The sequence below is a fragment of the Megalops cyprinoides genome, chromosome 5, assembly GCF_013368585.1.
Source record: "Megalops cyprinoides isolate fMegCyp1 chromosome 5, fMegCyp1.pri, whole genome shotgun sequence".
Lineage (NCBI taxonomy): Eukaryota > Metazoa > Chordata > Actinopteri > Elopiformes > Megalopidae > Megalops > Megalops cyprinoides.
The window spans coordinates 29,864,858-29,880,730 of NC_050587.1; the positions used below are offsets into that span (position 1 = coordinate 29,864,858).

General features: G+C 43.9%; 1 protein-coding gene across 1 annotated transcript; it reads left to right on the top strand.

Annotated features, from left to right (window-relative positions):
• The first annotated feature begins 380 nt into the window (after nucleotides 1–380).
• ptpn11a (protein tyrosine phosphatase non-receptor type 11a) lies at nucleotides 381–12,136 on the top strand. Its single transcript, XM_036529196.1, has 16 exons — nucleotides 381–637; nucleotides 2,370–2,492; nucleotides 2,993–3,187; nucleotides 4,911–5,103; nucleotides 5,521–5,640; nucleotides 6,017–6,130; nucleotides 6,230–6,326; nucleotides 6,719–6,798; nucleotides 7,003–7,161; nucleotides 7,530–7,661; nucleotides 7,909–8,063; nucleotides 9,147–9,214; nucleotides 9,771–9,922; nucleotides 10,462–10,574; nucleotides 10,992–11,091; nucleotides 12,011–12,136. Exons 1-15 carry the CDS (start codon nucleotides 624–626, stop codon nucleotides 11,059–11,061), a joined length of 1,785 nt encoding a protein of 594 aa, XP_036385089.1. The 5' UTR covers nucleotides 381–623; the 3' UTR covers nucleotides 11,062–11,091; nucleotides 12,011–12,136.
• Nucleotides 12,137–15,873: the final 3,737 nt, after the last annotated feature.

A 15,873-nucleotide genomic window follows, 5' to 3' on the forward strand; every position in this document is an offset into this window, starting at 1 on the left:
GCAATGGCATAGATGCTACTGGAGGACACGTGTTAGATGTTGCAGTTGGGTTTGGATGAATCTTGCGCAGGTTCGAGGCGTATTCACTGATCATCATATTATGTGTACCGATTTAATAATGCTTTCAGTGAGCAAAGTGAGCTAGCCACATGATGCTGGTGTCAGTGAACGTACGCCGAGTTTCCGCAACGGTGAGCCAAAAGACAGCCAGTGTTTTCCCACATCTGCAAACTTCGGGCCAGACACGGTTATCCTATGCTGCTCAGTTTGGGCGTTGCCTATCCAGTTCGTTTCGGAATGATTGGTTTCATGGGGTCATTTGAGTCATACTGCGCATGTCAAACAGAGGAGTTCCACTTCGTCGCATGTTTGGTGACGTTTTAACCTCGACTCCTACTAGAGTCTCGGGGGCTGAGGCCTAGGTATTTTTAATTCGTAAAAATCTTTTGATCAAATGTACACATTCCTGTACCCGTTTTGAGCGGGGTCACGACCTTATGAGGCCTTGTTTTGGGGTAGACGGTGGGAGAGTAGCATAGCTGATAACGTTAGCTTTCAAGCTAACACAGTAACAACAAGGAACTCCAGTCGAGGAAACAAGGCTTGAAGAAAAAAAGCAAAAAATGACATCTCGGAGGTAAGGTCTGATTATCGAACAAAATGACACCTCAATCCTGCTTGAATTTGGAGATTGACATGAACGTGACGTTTAAATGAGATTAGCTGTCTTGTACAGCTACCTAGGAACAGATGTTTCTCCATTTAACGTTTAATAACTAGCTTGTTAGCTCGCTAAGCAAATAAGAGCACGTCGATTCGTGCACCGGTTTGCCCCACTTTTGTCATTTTTAGTTAAGTAAATATTTATATTTAAAATGAAACACAAACTCTCCCGGCAGCGCCTACATCTCAGTGATGAATACATCGACGAGCCAGAAATAATTGTTAACTCGCAGAAGCCAACGGGTTTGCTTACTAGGTCGCTATTTATCAAACTGGCCGTAGTATACTGTTTAGGGGTTAGTCGAACCGAAAGTCCCGTCCCCGTCCAGTAAGAAAATAACACCGTCACGTTTGTCTGTTAGTTAAAAAGTTGCTAGTTAACCATGTGTCGCAGTGTTTTCAGTAAGATATGACTAGGTAGCTAAATGTTAGTTAGCTAACTAGCTGCCACGTATGGTGCTATTAAACGTTAATCCTAAACGTGTCTTTAAAGTCATCGATTTGTCAAATTCAGTTTACCGTTTACTTTGACGTGTGTTATGTTTCTGCAAAAGGCCTTCGCGACCTATTCGCTCTCGCTTTTTATCTTGCAGTAGTTTGGCAGCGACCAGCACACAATACTAACTCAGGTAGTTAGACTTCTTTGACCGCGCTTCAGTGAAGGTTCAGCCCGTCGCCCCAACCACAGACCACTGCCTAAGAAACCTGACTAATAGCGAGTCCCGTATGTTGCTGGACGGTTGCTCCCTTAAATACGTCTGGTAGCGACCGGTTAGGTAGCTATATAAATAAACAGAACTCTGAGGTAGTGGTTACCGGGTTTTAATTGCCATCGTACGGCTGTGTCTGCCTGTAAAGAGGCAGATGGTTGTACGGTTTATATATGTAAATTGAAAATTAAAGCGTCATAAAATATGTGCGGGCATGTTTGTTTAAAGTAAAAGCTTTCGCACTTTGACACAGTTTGAAATATTGGCGACGTATAGGTAATGTACTTGATAGTAGATAGTGAGAGTGGGAGACATTGATATGTCTGTTGTGGTTAAACTGGATACAGGAGAGGACCACACAGTACCGAACGCGCGCTCAGATTTCTTTAGACACTCGCTGAAATGCATTGTCTTTCATTTGATTGTGTTATAGGGTTATCAAAACAGTTTCATTTAAGCATATTTTTCAATTTACTCCATGAAACACATCTATCACTCTAATTACAGGAGTAATACGAGTAATGGAGTACTGTATAGTTGTTTTACAGCTCTAAGAGAGGTCATGGATGAAATGTGTGTAATGGATGAAATGTACAGGGTTAATTATTTTATTTCCTATATAGTCAAATCTATTGCTTGTTACTTCTCATTCCCTTTAGGAAGTGTATTTTGTTGTCATCTCCCATCTATCTTTGATATCAGACAGGGGTAATGGAAAGTTGATCACCTCTTAAACAATGTACAACTTGTTAATGCTAACTTTCTTGTTCTTCTGGAACCGTGTACTTTACATGAACCCGTTTCCTCCATCGCCCCATTTTTTGTACTTGGCCCTCAAAATCCTGCAGATGCTCAGAGGTTTGTGGTTGGCAGCCTGCAAGTGCAATAAACAGTCTGTTGTTGTAGATGCCAATATTGGAGCTTTTCTGCCCATAGGTGGTTCCACCCAAACATCACAGGTGTGGAAGCGGAGAACCTGCTCCTCACCCGAGGAGTGGACGGCAGCTTCCTGGCACGACCTAGCAAGAGCAACCCTGGGGACTTCACTCTTTCCGTCAGGTGAGTGACTGGCCGCAGTAGCCTGACTTCCAGAAAAACCTGAACAGGGATTGGCCCAAGTTGGAAAACAAAAGACAGTTGGAAAAACTTATTGTGCATCATTAAAAGATAAAAATGCAAGTTGAAGCTTAATTGCAGAAATAGATTATGCAAGGATAAGGTTTTGTTTATTGCATTTGTTATAATAATCATCTCAATCAAGTCAAATCCTATGTAGTGTTATGTCTGTAATAGGATTGCCGCAGGGCACATTATTTCATGCAGTATAGGTCATCCTAGTGAAGGTTTTCTGACCAAAGACTTATTAATGATAATGTATTGCTGTATTCAGACCTGTTTTTTCAGTGGAGATGAATGTGTTAGAAACCTTGATATTGTACTAAAGTGTGATTAGTGTAAGTATGATGAGCACGTTTAGCAGGTGAGGTGTACCAAAAAGGCGCCAGTGGAGAACCCTTGTCAAATTTTGTGTCCTGCCATGTTTCCACACCCCTGACTAGGCGGAATGGAGCAGTCACCCACATTAAGATCCAGAACACAGGGGATTACTACGACCTGTACGGAGGGGAGAAGTTTGCTACACTGGCTGAGCTTGTGCAGTACTACATGGAGCACCACGGACAGCTGAAGGAGAAGAATGGAGACGTCATCGAGCTGAAGTACCCTCTCAACTGCGCCGACCCCACATCTGAGAGGTGAGCCTGCCATAACAGCAGCCTATGTATCAAATCGGTCACAAACATTGAATCCATCACGTGCTGAATCCGTCAAAGTAACAAATCACACATCAAATCAGTCACACATTGAACCAGTCGTATCGCTTCCCTTTACAATGTAATTCTTCTGATGGCCTGATAGAAACTGCCAATGTGAACTGAACTTCATGAATCAATATGATATGTGAAAACAAATCCAGGACAACTGGAATTGCCCTTTGACGTGGTTAGAAGTAAGAGCCGTGTCTAAGGAAACAGCTTGTTTTCATAGGCTCCGGTTTTCCAGTCAAAATACGAATGGAAGGCTGAAGTACTCTTTTCATATTTTAAAAATCTGAATGATTTCATAAAAATGAGAGTAACACATGCAGTTTGAAGTAGACCAATGAACCGGACATTTCCAGATTGTGGTATTTACCCTGTTCAAGTCTAAACAGAGGGAAGATGATTGTTTTCCACATCCTAGGTATATTACTGCGGATTTGTGCTTGGGTGGCTAAATGCATCAAGAGTTTTATGTATTTATAAGTAGGGGTGGGACAAAATATCGGTATGGGCATATATCGTATTACTTCCTCTTGCGATACGTTATTGATACACTGGCGCCAAATATTGCTTTTCTGCTGTTAACTTTTCACTATATAAGGATGAGCAGCAATGCTTTGGGCTTTCTGTGGTTTGTGTCTTCCCTTATGGTTAGCAAACCTCCCACCTCCTCAAAACTAATTTGAACTGCGGTTTGGCCTCGGAAGCGCCTGTTCACGCTCACAATCGTCCACACACACCATCACCACATCAGTGGAGACCGGAGAAAGGGTGTATTCAGTAAAAACAGTTTCGTACTGATGGTGTGGGGTTGTGTAGCACTCTAATACGGAAACTAGACTGAACGATGTAACCATTACAAGCCAATCCAGGTAATTCATGACACATAGGAGCTTGTCATTAACGTGTCCCTACAAGAAATAACGGAACCAGCCGACAATGGGAAATACATGATCTAGCTTGTCACCTAACCACTGTATTTCAGTACACATGGAGGCAATTCAGAAAACATCTAATGTAAAATACAGAATGAACTCATGACTTGAATGATTTTAATTGCTGCAAAATATGTAACACAACGGCTGCATTTTCCGATGCCTTCCGGAGTTTCATTTGCGAAGTTTAGATAATTCATTGTCAAATACTGTGAAACTGACACCACAATGCGGTGAATAAATACATAATTCCTGCTTTTTGCCTTTTTAGGGGTATTTTTTCTTCTTCAGTTACACAGATATCGTGATGTATTGTATATGATTGTCTTGCAGTGTATCGAGTATCGCAGAATCGCTGTGTCTTGATAACATTGTTATCGTGGGCAACGTATCATGATAGAATCATATCGTGAGTTACTCTGTGGTTCCCACACCTATTTATAAGTGTAAATAATGGTGAAAAGGCAAAGAAACCGCAGTGATCTACTGGCTGACAAGAAGGCTGTCTACCTGTGTAAACTGGGATGCATTGTTGTCATTTTGTGGGTGTGTTGCATGAGGCCATAACTTCCCTTACCTAATGAGCACATGTAGAAAACAGGAGAGAAAGTATGTTTCTAAATGTGTGTAAACGCAAATGCGCTGGCTGATCTGCAGGCTGTTTGTGCGTGTGTTTGTGCTTGTGTCAAGAAGTTCGACCTGACCGCACACTCCTCCTCCAGGTGGTTCCACGGTCACCTGTCGGGCCGGGAGGCGGAGAAGCTCCTCACAGAGAAGGGGAAGAACGGGAGCTTCCTGGTGCGGGAGAGCCAGAGCCACCCTGGCGACTTCGTGCTCTCCGTGCGCACCGGTGACGACAAGACGGACAGCAGCGACAGCAAGCCCAAAGTAACCCATGTCATGATCCGCTGCCAGGTAACTGCACCGTGGCTGAAGGGCTGCAGGGAATTGTGGGTGTTTTGGGGAGGGGGGGGGGGCTGTGATTTGCTGGCAGGGTTAGGCTGAAATGTTGTCATGGCTCAGCGCTGGCTCAGCCGGTGAGTTCTCAAAAGTTGCATGCTTTAGAACATGAACAGTCACTAAGTTTACGTCACGGTTTCACATTATTCAGAATTTACTGCCATTTACTTTATAGTTATGTTTGTATTGCGCTATACACATGGAAACCTCATCAGCAGAGACAGGTGGCAAATTTAAACCACTTATTGGGACCTGTTCAAAGTCAGAGCAGTAGAGCACCAGAGCACCAGAATTTGGTGGGAGGATTGGGGAGAGAAACACCACAGTGGCCCATGGAACAAGGAATAACTAGACCCCCTCTTTGTCTGACAGCATGACCTGAAGTATGACGTGGGAGGGGGGGAGAAGTTCGACTCTCTCACTGACCTGGTGGAGCATTACAAGAAGAACCCTATGGTTGAAACATTAGGCACAGTTCTGCAACTCAAACAGGTAATGCATTGGGAAAACTGGTGGTCAGAATCTGTCCTGAAGTGGCACCACGTGATTCATCTGAAGTGCCTTTTTTTTTTTTTTATTTTGATTCACTTTGGTATTAACACTGCATGCATGCCTGCTGGTTGATTAAGGCAAAAAATCCACTGTAAAAGAAGGCAGTTTTGTTAAAGTAGTAGTTTATAAAACCTCGCATCTACCTGGAATTCATATTGAACGTTTGATAATTAATGTTCAACATGACTCCTGGTATTTTTCCTGGCCCGTTGTGAAATGGATTCAGATCTGATTGCTGCATAATAACGTCTTTAAAATATGTGTGGCTCTTGGTAATTAGAGTCTTGACATCATTGCTCTTTTCTGCTTTTAAAAGCCCCTGAACACCACACGCATCAACGCAGCAGAGATCGAGAGCCGGGTACGGGAGCTGAGCAAGCTGGCAGAGGCCACCGACAAGGTCAAGCAAGGCTTCTGGGAGGAGTTTGAGGTAAGGAGAGCCACTCGTTTGTGATTCTTTTGCGCCTTAGCAGCACCAGTATAGCTGTGGATCTCGCTCCCTCACGCCCTCCCACTCTGACACACACAGACCCTGCAGCAGCAGGAGTGCAAGCTGCTGTACAGCCGCAAGGAGGGCCAGCGTGCGGAAAACAAGAACAAGAACCGATACAAGAACATCCTGCCATGTGAGTACAGCCCGTCAGATCGGCAGTGCCGAGGACGACATTGGTGCTGCAGATACCTATTGTAGTGTTGGGGTTATTTTTAACTTTGTTTTAAAAGTTTGTAGCTAACAATCCTTTAGGACTTGTTCAATCTTGACTTACAAGAAGTGGAACCGAGGTATTGTTTGTGGCCCTTGAACATATTTGAGCAAAATGAGTTTGACTTAAGTGTGTTGGCCCATGGTGTTTGAAAATATTTCAGCAAAGTGAGTTTGGCTCAAGTGTATTGCCCCCAGTGTTTAAAAATATTTGAGTAAAGTGAGTCTGACTTCGGTGTACTGGCCCCTAGTGCATTGTGAACATTGTCTGCAATTGTTATATGTTATGAGCTCTAACTTGCTGCTGTCCCACAGTCGACCACACCCGTGTGGTGCTTAACGACGGGGATACGAATGAACCTGGATCTGACTACATCAATGCCAATATCATCATGGTAGGGACCAACTTTGTGACATTCATATTTAACCATGTGTTTTAAGCATTTCTTTCGAGGGAATGAATTCAATAATAAAAGCAAAACTTAATATGATAGGTCTTAGCTGCCCTTTTGAGGCTGAAATATTGTCGGAAGATGAATCGTGTTCAAATGGTTGTGAGAGACAACTTGAAGTGAAGCCAGTGTTGATATCATCCTCAGCCCGAGTTGGAGTCCAAGTGCAACAACGCCAAGTTGAAGAAGAGCTACATCGCCACTCAGGGCTGCCTGCAGAATACCATCAGCGACTTCTGGAGGATGGTCTTCCAGGAGAACTCCCGTGTCATCGTTATGACGACAAAGGAAGTGGAGCGGGGCAAGGTACCGGCCATGGTCCTCTCTGTTCCTCTGGTGGTTGTTTTCTGGTGGTCGGTTGTAGTTTTCACATAACCACACATCTGCTCGTGTTGAGAAGGGAACATATTTCTCTTGCTACTGTAGGTCTTAAGGTCTGTCTGATGGATTAGAATATCTGAAATTTGCAGGACTTTTCCGCTTAACAACCAAAGTAGCCCTCTGCTTTACACTGTCTGCCCTAAGGCAGAAATGGAAATGGTGCACAGTGACATGTTTGGGTTCTTGCTGACTTGCCCAGTATATATGAACATCTTAGCAATAACATGGTCCAAGTCAAGGTAAATATCACGAAAACAAGGGAGAACTGAGGCAGAACATGTTTGTCTTTGCAGAGCAAGTGTGTGAAGTATTGGCCAGACGTGTCGGCGCTCAAGGAATACGGGGCCATGCGTGTCCGCAACGTCAAGGAGACCTCCGCGCACGACTACATCCTGCGAGAGCTCAAGCTGTCCAAAGTCGGACAGGTGAGCCTCATCGAAGGTTGTGAACTATGTGGTGTGATTGGTGTTACCACAAGGTGGAGCCAAACCTGAGGCTTTACACTTAGGATGTAGGAATTCTGCTTCCCAGAGCTCCACCGTTGCCCTTCCAGTTGGTCCATATGCTGGAAGGGTCCAGAAGGTCCAGAATGGTCTAACTTAAAGCTGTACTGGTGAAGCCTGTGTGTGTGTCCTGACCCAGTTTCTGGCGCTGACTGTTTGCGTGCCACAGGGCAACACGGAGCGCACCGTGTGGCAGTACCACTTCCGGGCCTGGCCGGACCACGGCGTGCCCACAGACCCGGGCGGTGTGCTGGACTTCCTGGAGGAGGTCAAGCTGAAGCAGGAGAGCATCCTGGAGGCTGGACCCATCGTGGTGCACTGCAGGTGAGGCGGAGACTGTCTAATTAAGATGTACCCTTAGGCCTTTCTGGCAGAGTTGGGGGTCCGTTCCATTTCATTTCAGGCAATTCAGGGAATCAAATTCAGTTCTTGAATTGAAAATCGCCCATCATTTTCAAATTTCCAATTCAAGAGTTGAATTTCATTTCAGGTGCGCTTGTTGTGTCGCTGTGTGTCTTATACACCTCTGACGCCAAGCGCAACATTTCCGACGTGACCTGATTCTTATTTTCACACATGTATTTTTCAGGTTATAACCAAATGCTTATATTTAGACTCTTACATTTTCAGACGTACTGCTTTTAGTGGTAGATTTGGGCTAATGCATGGAGCTCTCATACATTTTCTGATGCTGCGATAATGGCAACCTACTGACCATAATCCTTTAATCTGTAAACATGGAGCATGTGGATATTAGTGTAGCCACCGATGGGCAGCGGTTTTTTTCTCTGAATGTCGATGTGGAGCTTAACTCTGCAGACATTGGGTTATAATGTAATAATTATGTAATTCCATTGGAAAATGTGCATTTAAAAATGCCTCCTGGAGGTGTCTTGCATCTTTTAACTGTTTTTGTAAAATATTCAAGTAAAGGTGTTATTTCAGATATTCTTGTACAGCTTAAACTTAAACATACTTTTCCAATAACACAAAATCGATTAAACAGAGAAGATATGAATTTTTAAGTGCTTGCACTTCGTATTTTCTTTTTGTGAGCCTGAGGTTAGTGTCTTTAAATGTGTATGACGAGCTTAAGTGTGTCTGGTGGTGACCTTCAGTTCCCAATCATAAACTCCACACAGCCTTCCAGACACGTTAGTTTTGTGTGAATAGTTGCATGAATAATTGTTTACATTTTAATCAAATGCAGTCTTGCGATATGGTCATTTTAAAGGCTGTGGATAGGGGATTTAAATGGAGCATCACAGGGACCACACAAGATACTTGTCTCAGATCCTTAGTAGTTGTGCTCTTGCATTGTTTGGGTGAATAGCAGAAACGTTAGTAAAACTAGCATGTATTCTGACTTTCAGTCTCACTTCAGAATGTCGTTCCTTTTTTTTGCAGTGCTGGAATTGGGCGAACGGGGACATTTATTGTGATCGACATCCTTATTGATGTGATCAGAGAAAAAGGTGCGTGCACTGATATTTTCGTTTTGTTTTCTGAATACAGTGTAATTAAGCGAATGCCTTCGGGTACATAAAATTTACCTTGATCACTGAATCTTTGTATATGTGTATTTGCAGCATGAAATTAGTTTTAAATCAGCAGTAAAATATTAATATGCAGAGGCCAAACACAGTGCAAGTCTACAGTTAGACCAACCAAGTAATAATAGGCATAGTCATTTAACACTCACCCTGATTCTCAGAATTTATTTAATTACCACGGCACGTTAAAATACCACAAAACATTGCTTCACTTTTCGGAACAACACAAAATAAGCGACAGTCACTGCCACTCAACTGTAGTCCTAAATTGCTGGACTCCAGCATGTTTATAAGGTTTCTACTATCACTCTGAGCTGAGGAGTGAGGCTCAGTTATGGCAGTGATTAATGAGTCAGAAGGTTAAGTGTGACTAGAGCAGGTCTGCTGCTGCAGCCCACGGGAGAGGGGACCAGTCACCTTGCTATGATAGGGGGGGAGGGGAAAAAAGAAAAGTTAAAATTTCATGCATGGCTTCCAGGGGTCGACTGCGACATCGATGTGCCCAAGACCATCCAGATGGTGCGGTCGCAGCGGTCAGGGATGGTGCAGACGGAGGCGCAGTACCGCTTCATCTACATGGCCGTTCAGCATTACATCGAGACGCTGCAGCGCCGCATCGAGGAGGAGCAGGCAAGCACCGCGCGTTTCCATCCTGCCACTGCGGCTTCCTACAGTGGCCGCTCCTTACCTCACGCCTCTCTCCTCCTCCTCCTCACCTCACACCTCTTTCCTCTCTCTTCCTCCTCCTCCTCACCTCACACCTCTCTCCTCTCTCTTCCTCCTCCTCCTCACCTCACACCTCTCTCCTCCTCTTCACCTCACGCCTCTCTCCTCCTCCTCACCTCATGCCTTTCTCCTCCTCTTCACCTCTCACCTCTCTCTTCTCCTCACCTCTCTCCTCTCTCTTCCTCCTCAGCTCATGCCTCTCTCCTCCTCCTCCTCTTGTCCTCAGCATCTCTTTACTGTCTCCTGTTCATCACTGTCCCCTCTCTTCAACTCACTTCCTCTGTCAGTGTCACTAGTCATTCCCAGCCAGACACTCTTTAAACCCACGTCACCATGACGTAGCAGATATAGCCAGTCCACCTCTTTCCTGCTACATTAGAGTCATACTCTCAGCATTTGCTTTGCATAGCGTGAGAGCTCTGTTACCCTCTTCCTGTTTGCAGAAGAGCAAAATCAAAGGCCGGGAGTACACCAACATCAAATACTCGCTCTCAGACCTTTCCGGAGGAGACCAGAGCCCGTTACCTCCCTGTACCCCAACACCGACCTGTGCAGAGTGAGTGCAGCCACAGCCACAGCCAGAGTCATACCTGAGAAAATACCTCATGTACCTTGTGGCTGTGTCTTTCTAGTAAAAAATTAGTTTTTTTTTTTTCCACCTTGCAGATATGGCTATTTGGACTGTTAATCAGGCTGAACTGTATATACATTACATGTGAACTGTATTTCAGTTATTCATTTAATTCAAATGGTTATTCAAATTGTTAATTCAAATCGTTATATTCTATTCAACTATTGTTATTGTTATCTTTTGCACGTAAAGCACTTTTGCTAAGGGGTATCATGCTATAAAACTGTCTCTGCAGCAATGAGAGTCTAGATTCCTCTCAGGTTTTGCCTGTTGATGTCCAGCAGTGATGACAAATGCTCTCCCTCTCCTTCTCCGTCTCCCTCTCTCCCCCTCCCTCTGCAGCATGAGAGAGGACAGCTCCCGGGTGTACGAGAACGTGGGCCTGATGCAGCAGCAGAAGACCTTCAGATGAGGCTCGCCTTTCCCAGTGTTCTAGTCAGAGGTAACGGACCTGGCGCTGCCTCCCTCCCTTTACATCCAACACCGATGCTGATGTCTCAGTACCGACAGACAAGCTGGTTTCATTTATCCCGTCACTCGTTGTGAAGACGGACAGTAGATTATAACATAAGGCGGTATTTCCATATAAGATTATTCTCCCTTATATTATCGTACGTTATCTTAAGCAAGCATTGCTTTAGATGAATATGGACTATTATTTCATTGTTGAAAAAACATCATATGGAGCTTTGATTTGTTTCCACCAAGCATTTGGAAAAAATGTTTACATACTTTTAGTCAAAAAAAAAAAATACTGTTGAAGAGAAGTAGCAATTAAGTTTGAACAAGAAGGAATGCTTTTACTAGTTTATGTTCAGTACGTCATTTATGCAGCTGAGCAATTCAGCTGATAGTTTTCCAGGGTGCAGTTTAATTTTTTTTTTTTATTTTTATTCCTGGTACTTGACTCTTATTACTCAGGTATAAAATGCACCGCTGGTTATATGAAAGACAAAGCCTTTGTGGCTGTGGAACACTACTTCCATGTGACTTTTATTGTTTTCTTTTGGGTTTTCTGCCAATAGGGCTATGCCAAAACACTGAAACATCCGGGTGTTGCACAGTGAACTCAGCTAGTCACTAACATTCAGGATCAGAATACAGTAGTAGTGGCTACTTAAATTTATCAACCACCTTGCCATATTGAGTTTTTGTATGAAAGGTTTGCCGATAACATGGTTGTATAATTTGGAATCTGCATATTGAAGTTCAGCATACAGCGGGGAGTTGCATGCATATTGAGTCTGGATTATTGCAGAATGAGTGCCACGTCTATACTTAGCCCTAGCTCCTTCACTGTGAAACGCCTGGATGCCAGCCACTTGTGGTCTGCTAATAGATGTGTTTGCTTTGTTTGGCAGGAGTCTGATTTTTACTTTGTTGCAAACTGCGCCCGAATGCCTGAGATGTGATCATGACCAAGCGGAAAAACACAGAGACTGAGTTGCGAAGGCTCCGATCCCCCAAGGGAGAGTTCGTCCTTCCCCCCCCCCTCCTCCATTTAAAGCAGTTTGTCTTTTAAACCCCCCCCCCCTTTGAAAACCACTGTGACCATCACAAAGCCTTAGTCTGGGAATCAGCATCAACACCCAGTTTAGACGCCTGAGAAAAATCACCCCAAAACACACCTTTGCTGTAGACCCATAGGTTGGGACCCCATTTGCAGCCTATACACTCTCAGCAGAGAAAATGTTTTCTTCCCATTTTCCCATCTCTCCTTTGAACATACATTTGTTTCATTTTTTGGGGTTTTGTTATGTTATTTTTGTTCTTTTTTGTTCTTTTTTGCCAAAGGAAGACGCATTATAATTTTGCAGAGAAGCAATGAGGGAGGCCTTTTCAGGATAAAGCCTGTGCCAAAAATCCTATTTCACCACCTGTGAGCTGCCTTTTCCTGCCTCGTTTCAAGCAAAGGGAGCCTATTTAGTATTAAAGGGACTTTTTGTGTCTGTATACAGCATGTCCACCAAGTGATACATTTCTTCAAGTAGCCTGTCCCTGAATGAGGTATTCTGGGTAAAAGGCATAATATTGCTATGGTCTCCATTGCTGTCGATCTAACAGGAAGCAGTAATCGGTGTACCCCAGAAAATCCATTCAGTCACAGGAAGTCGCCCAGTAGTTAAATTATTTAGGGTTTAGCATCTCCCCCTGCCTTTTGCGCCTTCTCGCAGCTGGACGTCAGCAAGGCACAGCGAGGGTGCGGCGCTCCCTTTCAAACACAGTGTCCTTAACACGGCGTCGCCGTAGCAACGCAGTGTCTCCAGCCACTGAAATGCAGCGTCTCCACTCGGAAGAGGTTTCATTTCGCCTTCTGTCCCAGGTGCTGAGGGGAACCCTGGGGACAGCTTTTAGGCCTCTCTCCCATAGGGGAGCTCCAGCGCCTTCTGAGCTGTTCTGTGTCAGTTACTGCAAAATTGAAGGCTTACTAGCAAGTCCTGCTAGTTTGCCCGCTAGAACTTTTAAGTCATTTTCTTTTTTCTTTTTTTTTTTTTTTTTTACATTGTTATACTCTTTGATGGTTTTTGTTTTAAATACCTGTCATGTACTTGGAACCACCGTGTGAACTTAATTTCAGAATACAGGACATAACGGCACATTCTTCACTCTGGTATAATGGCAATACGTGGTGATAACAATGAGCACCAGTTATTATCTATGGCCAAGTTCTCAATGTGCTACTCCGTGTTTTGACTTGAATATCAGTTTTGACCACATCTTCAGTCCAACTTGTGTGTTGTGGCTGTACGATGTTTGCCTCGATACTGAACGCGATGGTTTTTACAGAGGCAATGTGAATTCGGGCTCACTGTGTTTGATTTAGTGCAGTACATTTAACTCCATTCTCTTTTTTTCACCGAGAAGTACTTAACATTGACTACAGTAATTTGGATGTGTAATTCCCACATTGATAATTTAACAGTTTTTGTCTTTGCTTTGCCACGGTTAAAATGTCTTTCCATTTCATTTCAAATATGTATTGTTAGCATTCTAATTGTCTTACCATTTGGCCCCACACTCACCCCTGCACAGTGGATAAACTCAGTCTGAAAAGTGTGGGCACATTCGGAAGAGGAAATTTAACGACGCACTTACGCTTGAGTTTTGACTTTTCTTACAAACCAAGGATTAGAAAGTCTCTTGTTCCTGTGTCCAAGAAGAGGCCCTGTCTGTGGTGGTCAGTTTCGGTCCTCGCTCTGACCAGAGCCTCCAGCAGACACCCATGTAGGGGTTTCGCCTCTAAAATACAGCTCAATGTTAAGGCCACTGAGAGGAAGTGGGTACAATGCTGGAAGTAGCTGTGTTGTTGGCTTTGTGCCTGGGTGTGTTTCTAATGTTATTTTTTTGGCAAGTGGTTCAGGGACAGTTCTGGTCGGTATAGGGGTGGGGGGGGGGGGGGGGGGGGGAGATTTGGTCCCCCACTGAGTTGGGATATTCTGTATCCAGCGTACTGTACTCTGTGTGTGTCTGGGTGTGTTTTGGTGTGCGTGCGAGCTCTCTGCTCTTTCATTGTACTGTAGTGTGAGCATATGTACTCGTCCCGTGCGCTGCATTTGTGTGTGTTTGTTCCGTGTACCGTAGTGCGAGTGGGTTGGTTTATGTTTGCGTTCAGTGAATGCTGATGTCCACCTGTTCCTTTTGCGTCTCTTTTTCCCTTCTCTCTTGCTAGAGCCATGATCATGCAACGGCTTCTTAATTCACTTAAGTTTCATCCACGCAAGCATCGAGAAACACTCATGTGTCTATACATGTACGTGCGGTGGTATAGCTAAATTCATTTTTTTTAAACCAGTACTCTCTCTAGAATCGCCACAGTTAAACATAAGACTAAAACCGCAAACACTTAATGTGAATTTTATCATCCTGAATATTAAGAAATGGAAAATGATGAACTCAATGCAAACAGACTATATTTTTTAACTTGTATATTGTACATGAATATCTTGTAGAGGAGAATGTACTCACTTAACATATCTAATTGCCAATAAAATATACTGTATGTGTAATCCAGCAGTTCTGTTTTTGCCAGAATGTGAGCCTTTTGAGAGCAACAGCTAATAAGGTTTGTTGTATTGTATGTCTACCAGTACAGGTAACCATGGTATCTGTTCCTTGATAACAATAAATAGCAAGCTCACACCTGTATTGTCGCCTTGTTGTCCTTGCCCATTGCACTGTGTAAATGGCACATGATAAACAATGTCATTGTTATGAGATGGCGGTGAATTAATCATTCCCAGCTCCAGTGTGACCTACCAGCGTCATTGCCGAGGCTGTCCTGTTTTTTGATATTGCCGCTGGATTCTGCTCTGTTTTTTGAATTGCTGTTCACAGTGTGTGTGGCATGGTGTGTTGACCAAGGGTAGGTGCAGAGTGGATGGTGCCGGTAATGGTGATTGTGTCTTGTTCAGAAAATTCAAAGAAACCCATCCATCTTTAGAATTTTCAAACGTAAAATAACTTACAACTTCGAGCTCCCAAGTAAAGAAAGCAAATCATTACAATTTGCTTTTGTGGATGTGATTTTCATTCATTTAAACCGATCAGTGCTGGCATATTTGGAAAGTGTGAAAGCTTGAGAGCAAAAAATATTGTCAGTCCTGGTTTCTGTGTCACTCTCTTGGAAAGCAAAACTTCCATCCAAACGTGACATCTGAGATGTGACCCTTCAGAAATGCAGGGCGCATAATCAGAAAAATCTTGGCTCAATATATGTGCTTGGTTGCAAGCCATAATCAGTGTTTGCTGTGATGTGTTGTTGGCCAGATTCTCTCATATAGCTGTGACAGGCTTTTGTCCCCACGTTGGCATTGGGATGCTGGGAGGCAGTGGGGGTAGGAATGGAAACATAGTCACTATGTTTCGCGCCCTGCTTGAGCTTTAGATCGGGCCCCCCTTTTCAATCAATCTTTTACAATGGTCCAAGTGCTGCCTTTTCCAAAGGGAATAAAAAAAAAAAATGGAAAGCTCAGGACAGTTAAGGGGGGAGGGACTGGTAAATTGTGCCCTGACCCCTGGAAAAAGGCTGTCGAGAGACTCCTGGGATTGCTAACAGTACAATAACATGAAAAGTGAATCAGTGAGTCTTGGGGCAGTGTGGTATTGGGTACACAGTGAGGCGGCTCCCTCCATCCAACAGCAGCCAGGGCATGGAAGTCATGAGTCAATGATGGTCCAGTCATGGACCTTGCAGCAATGATCCAATTATCAAGGCTGTTGGGGC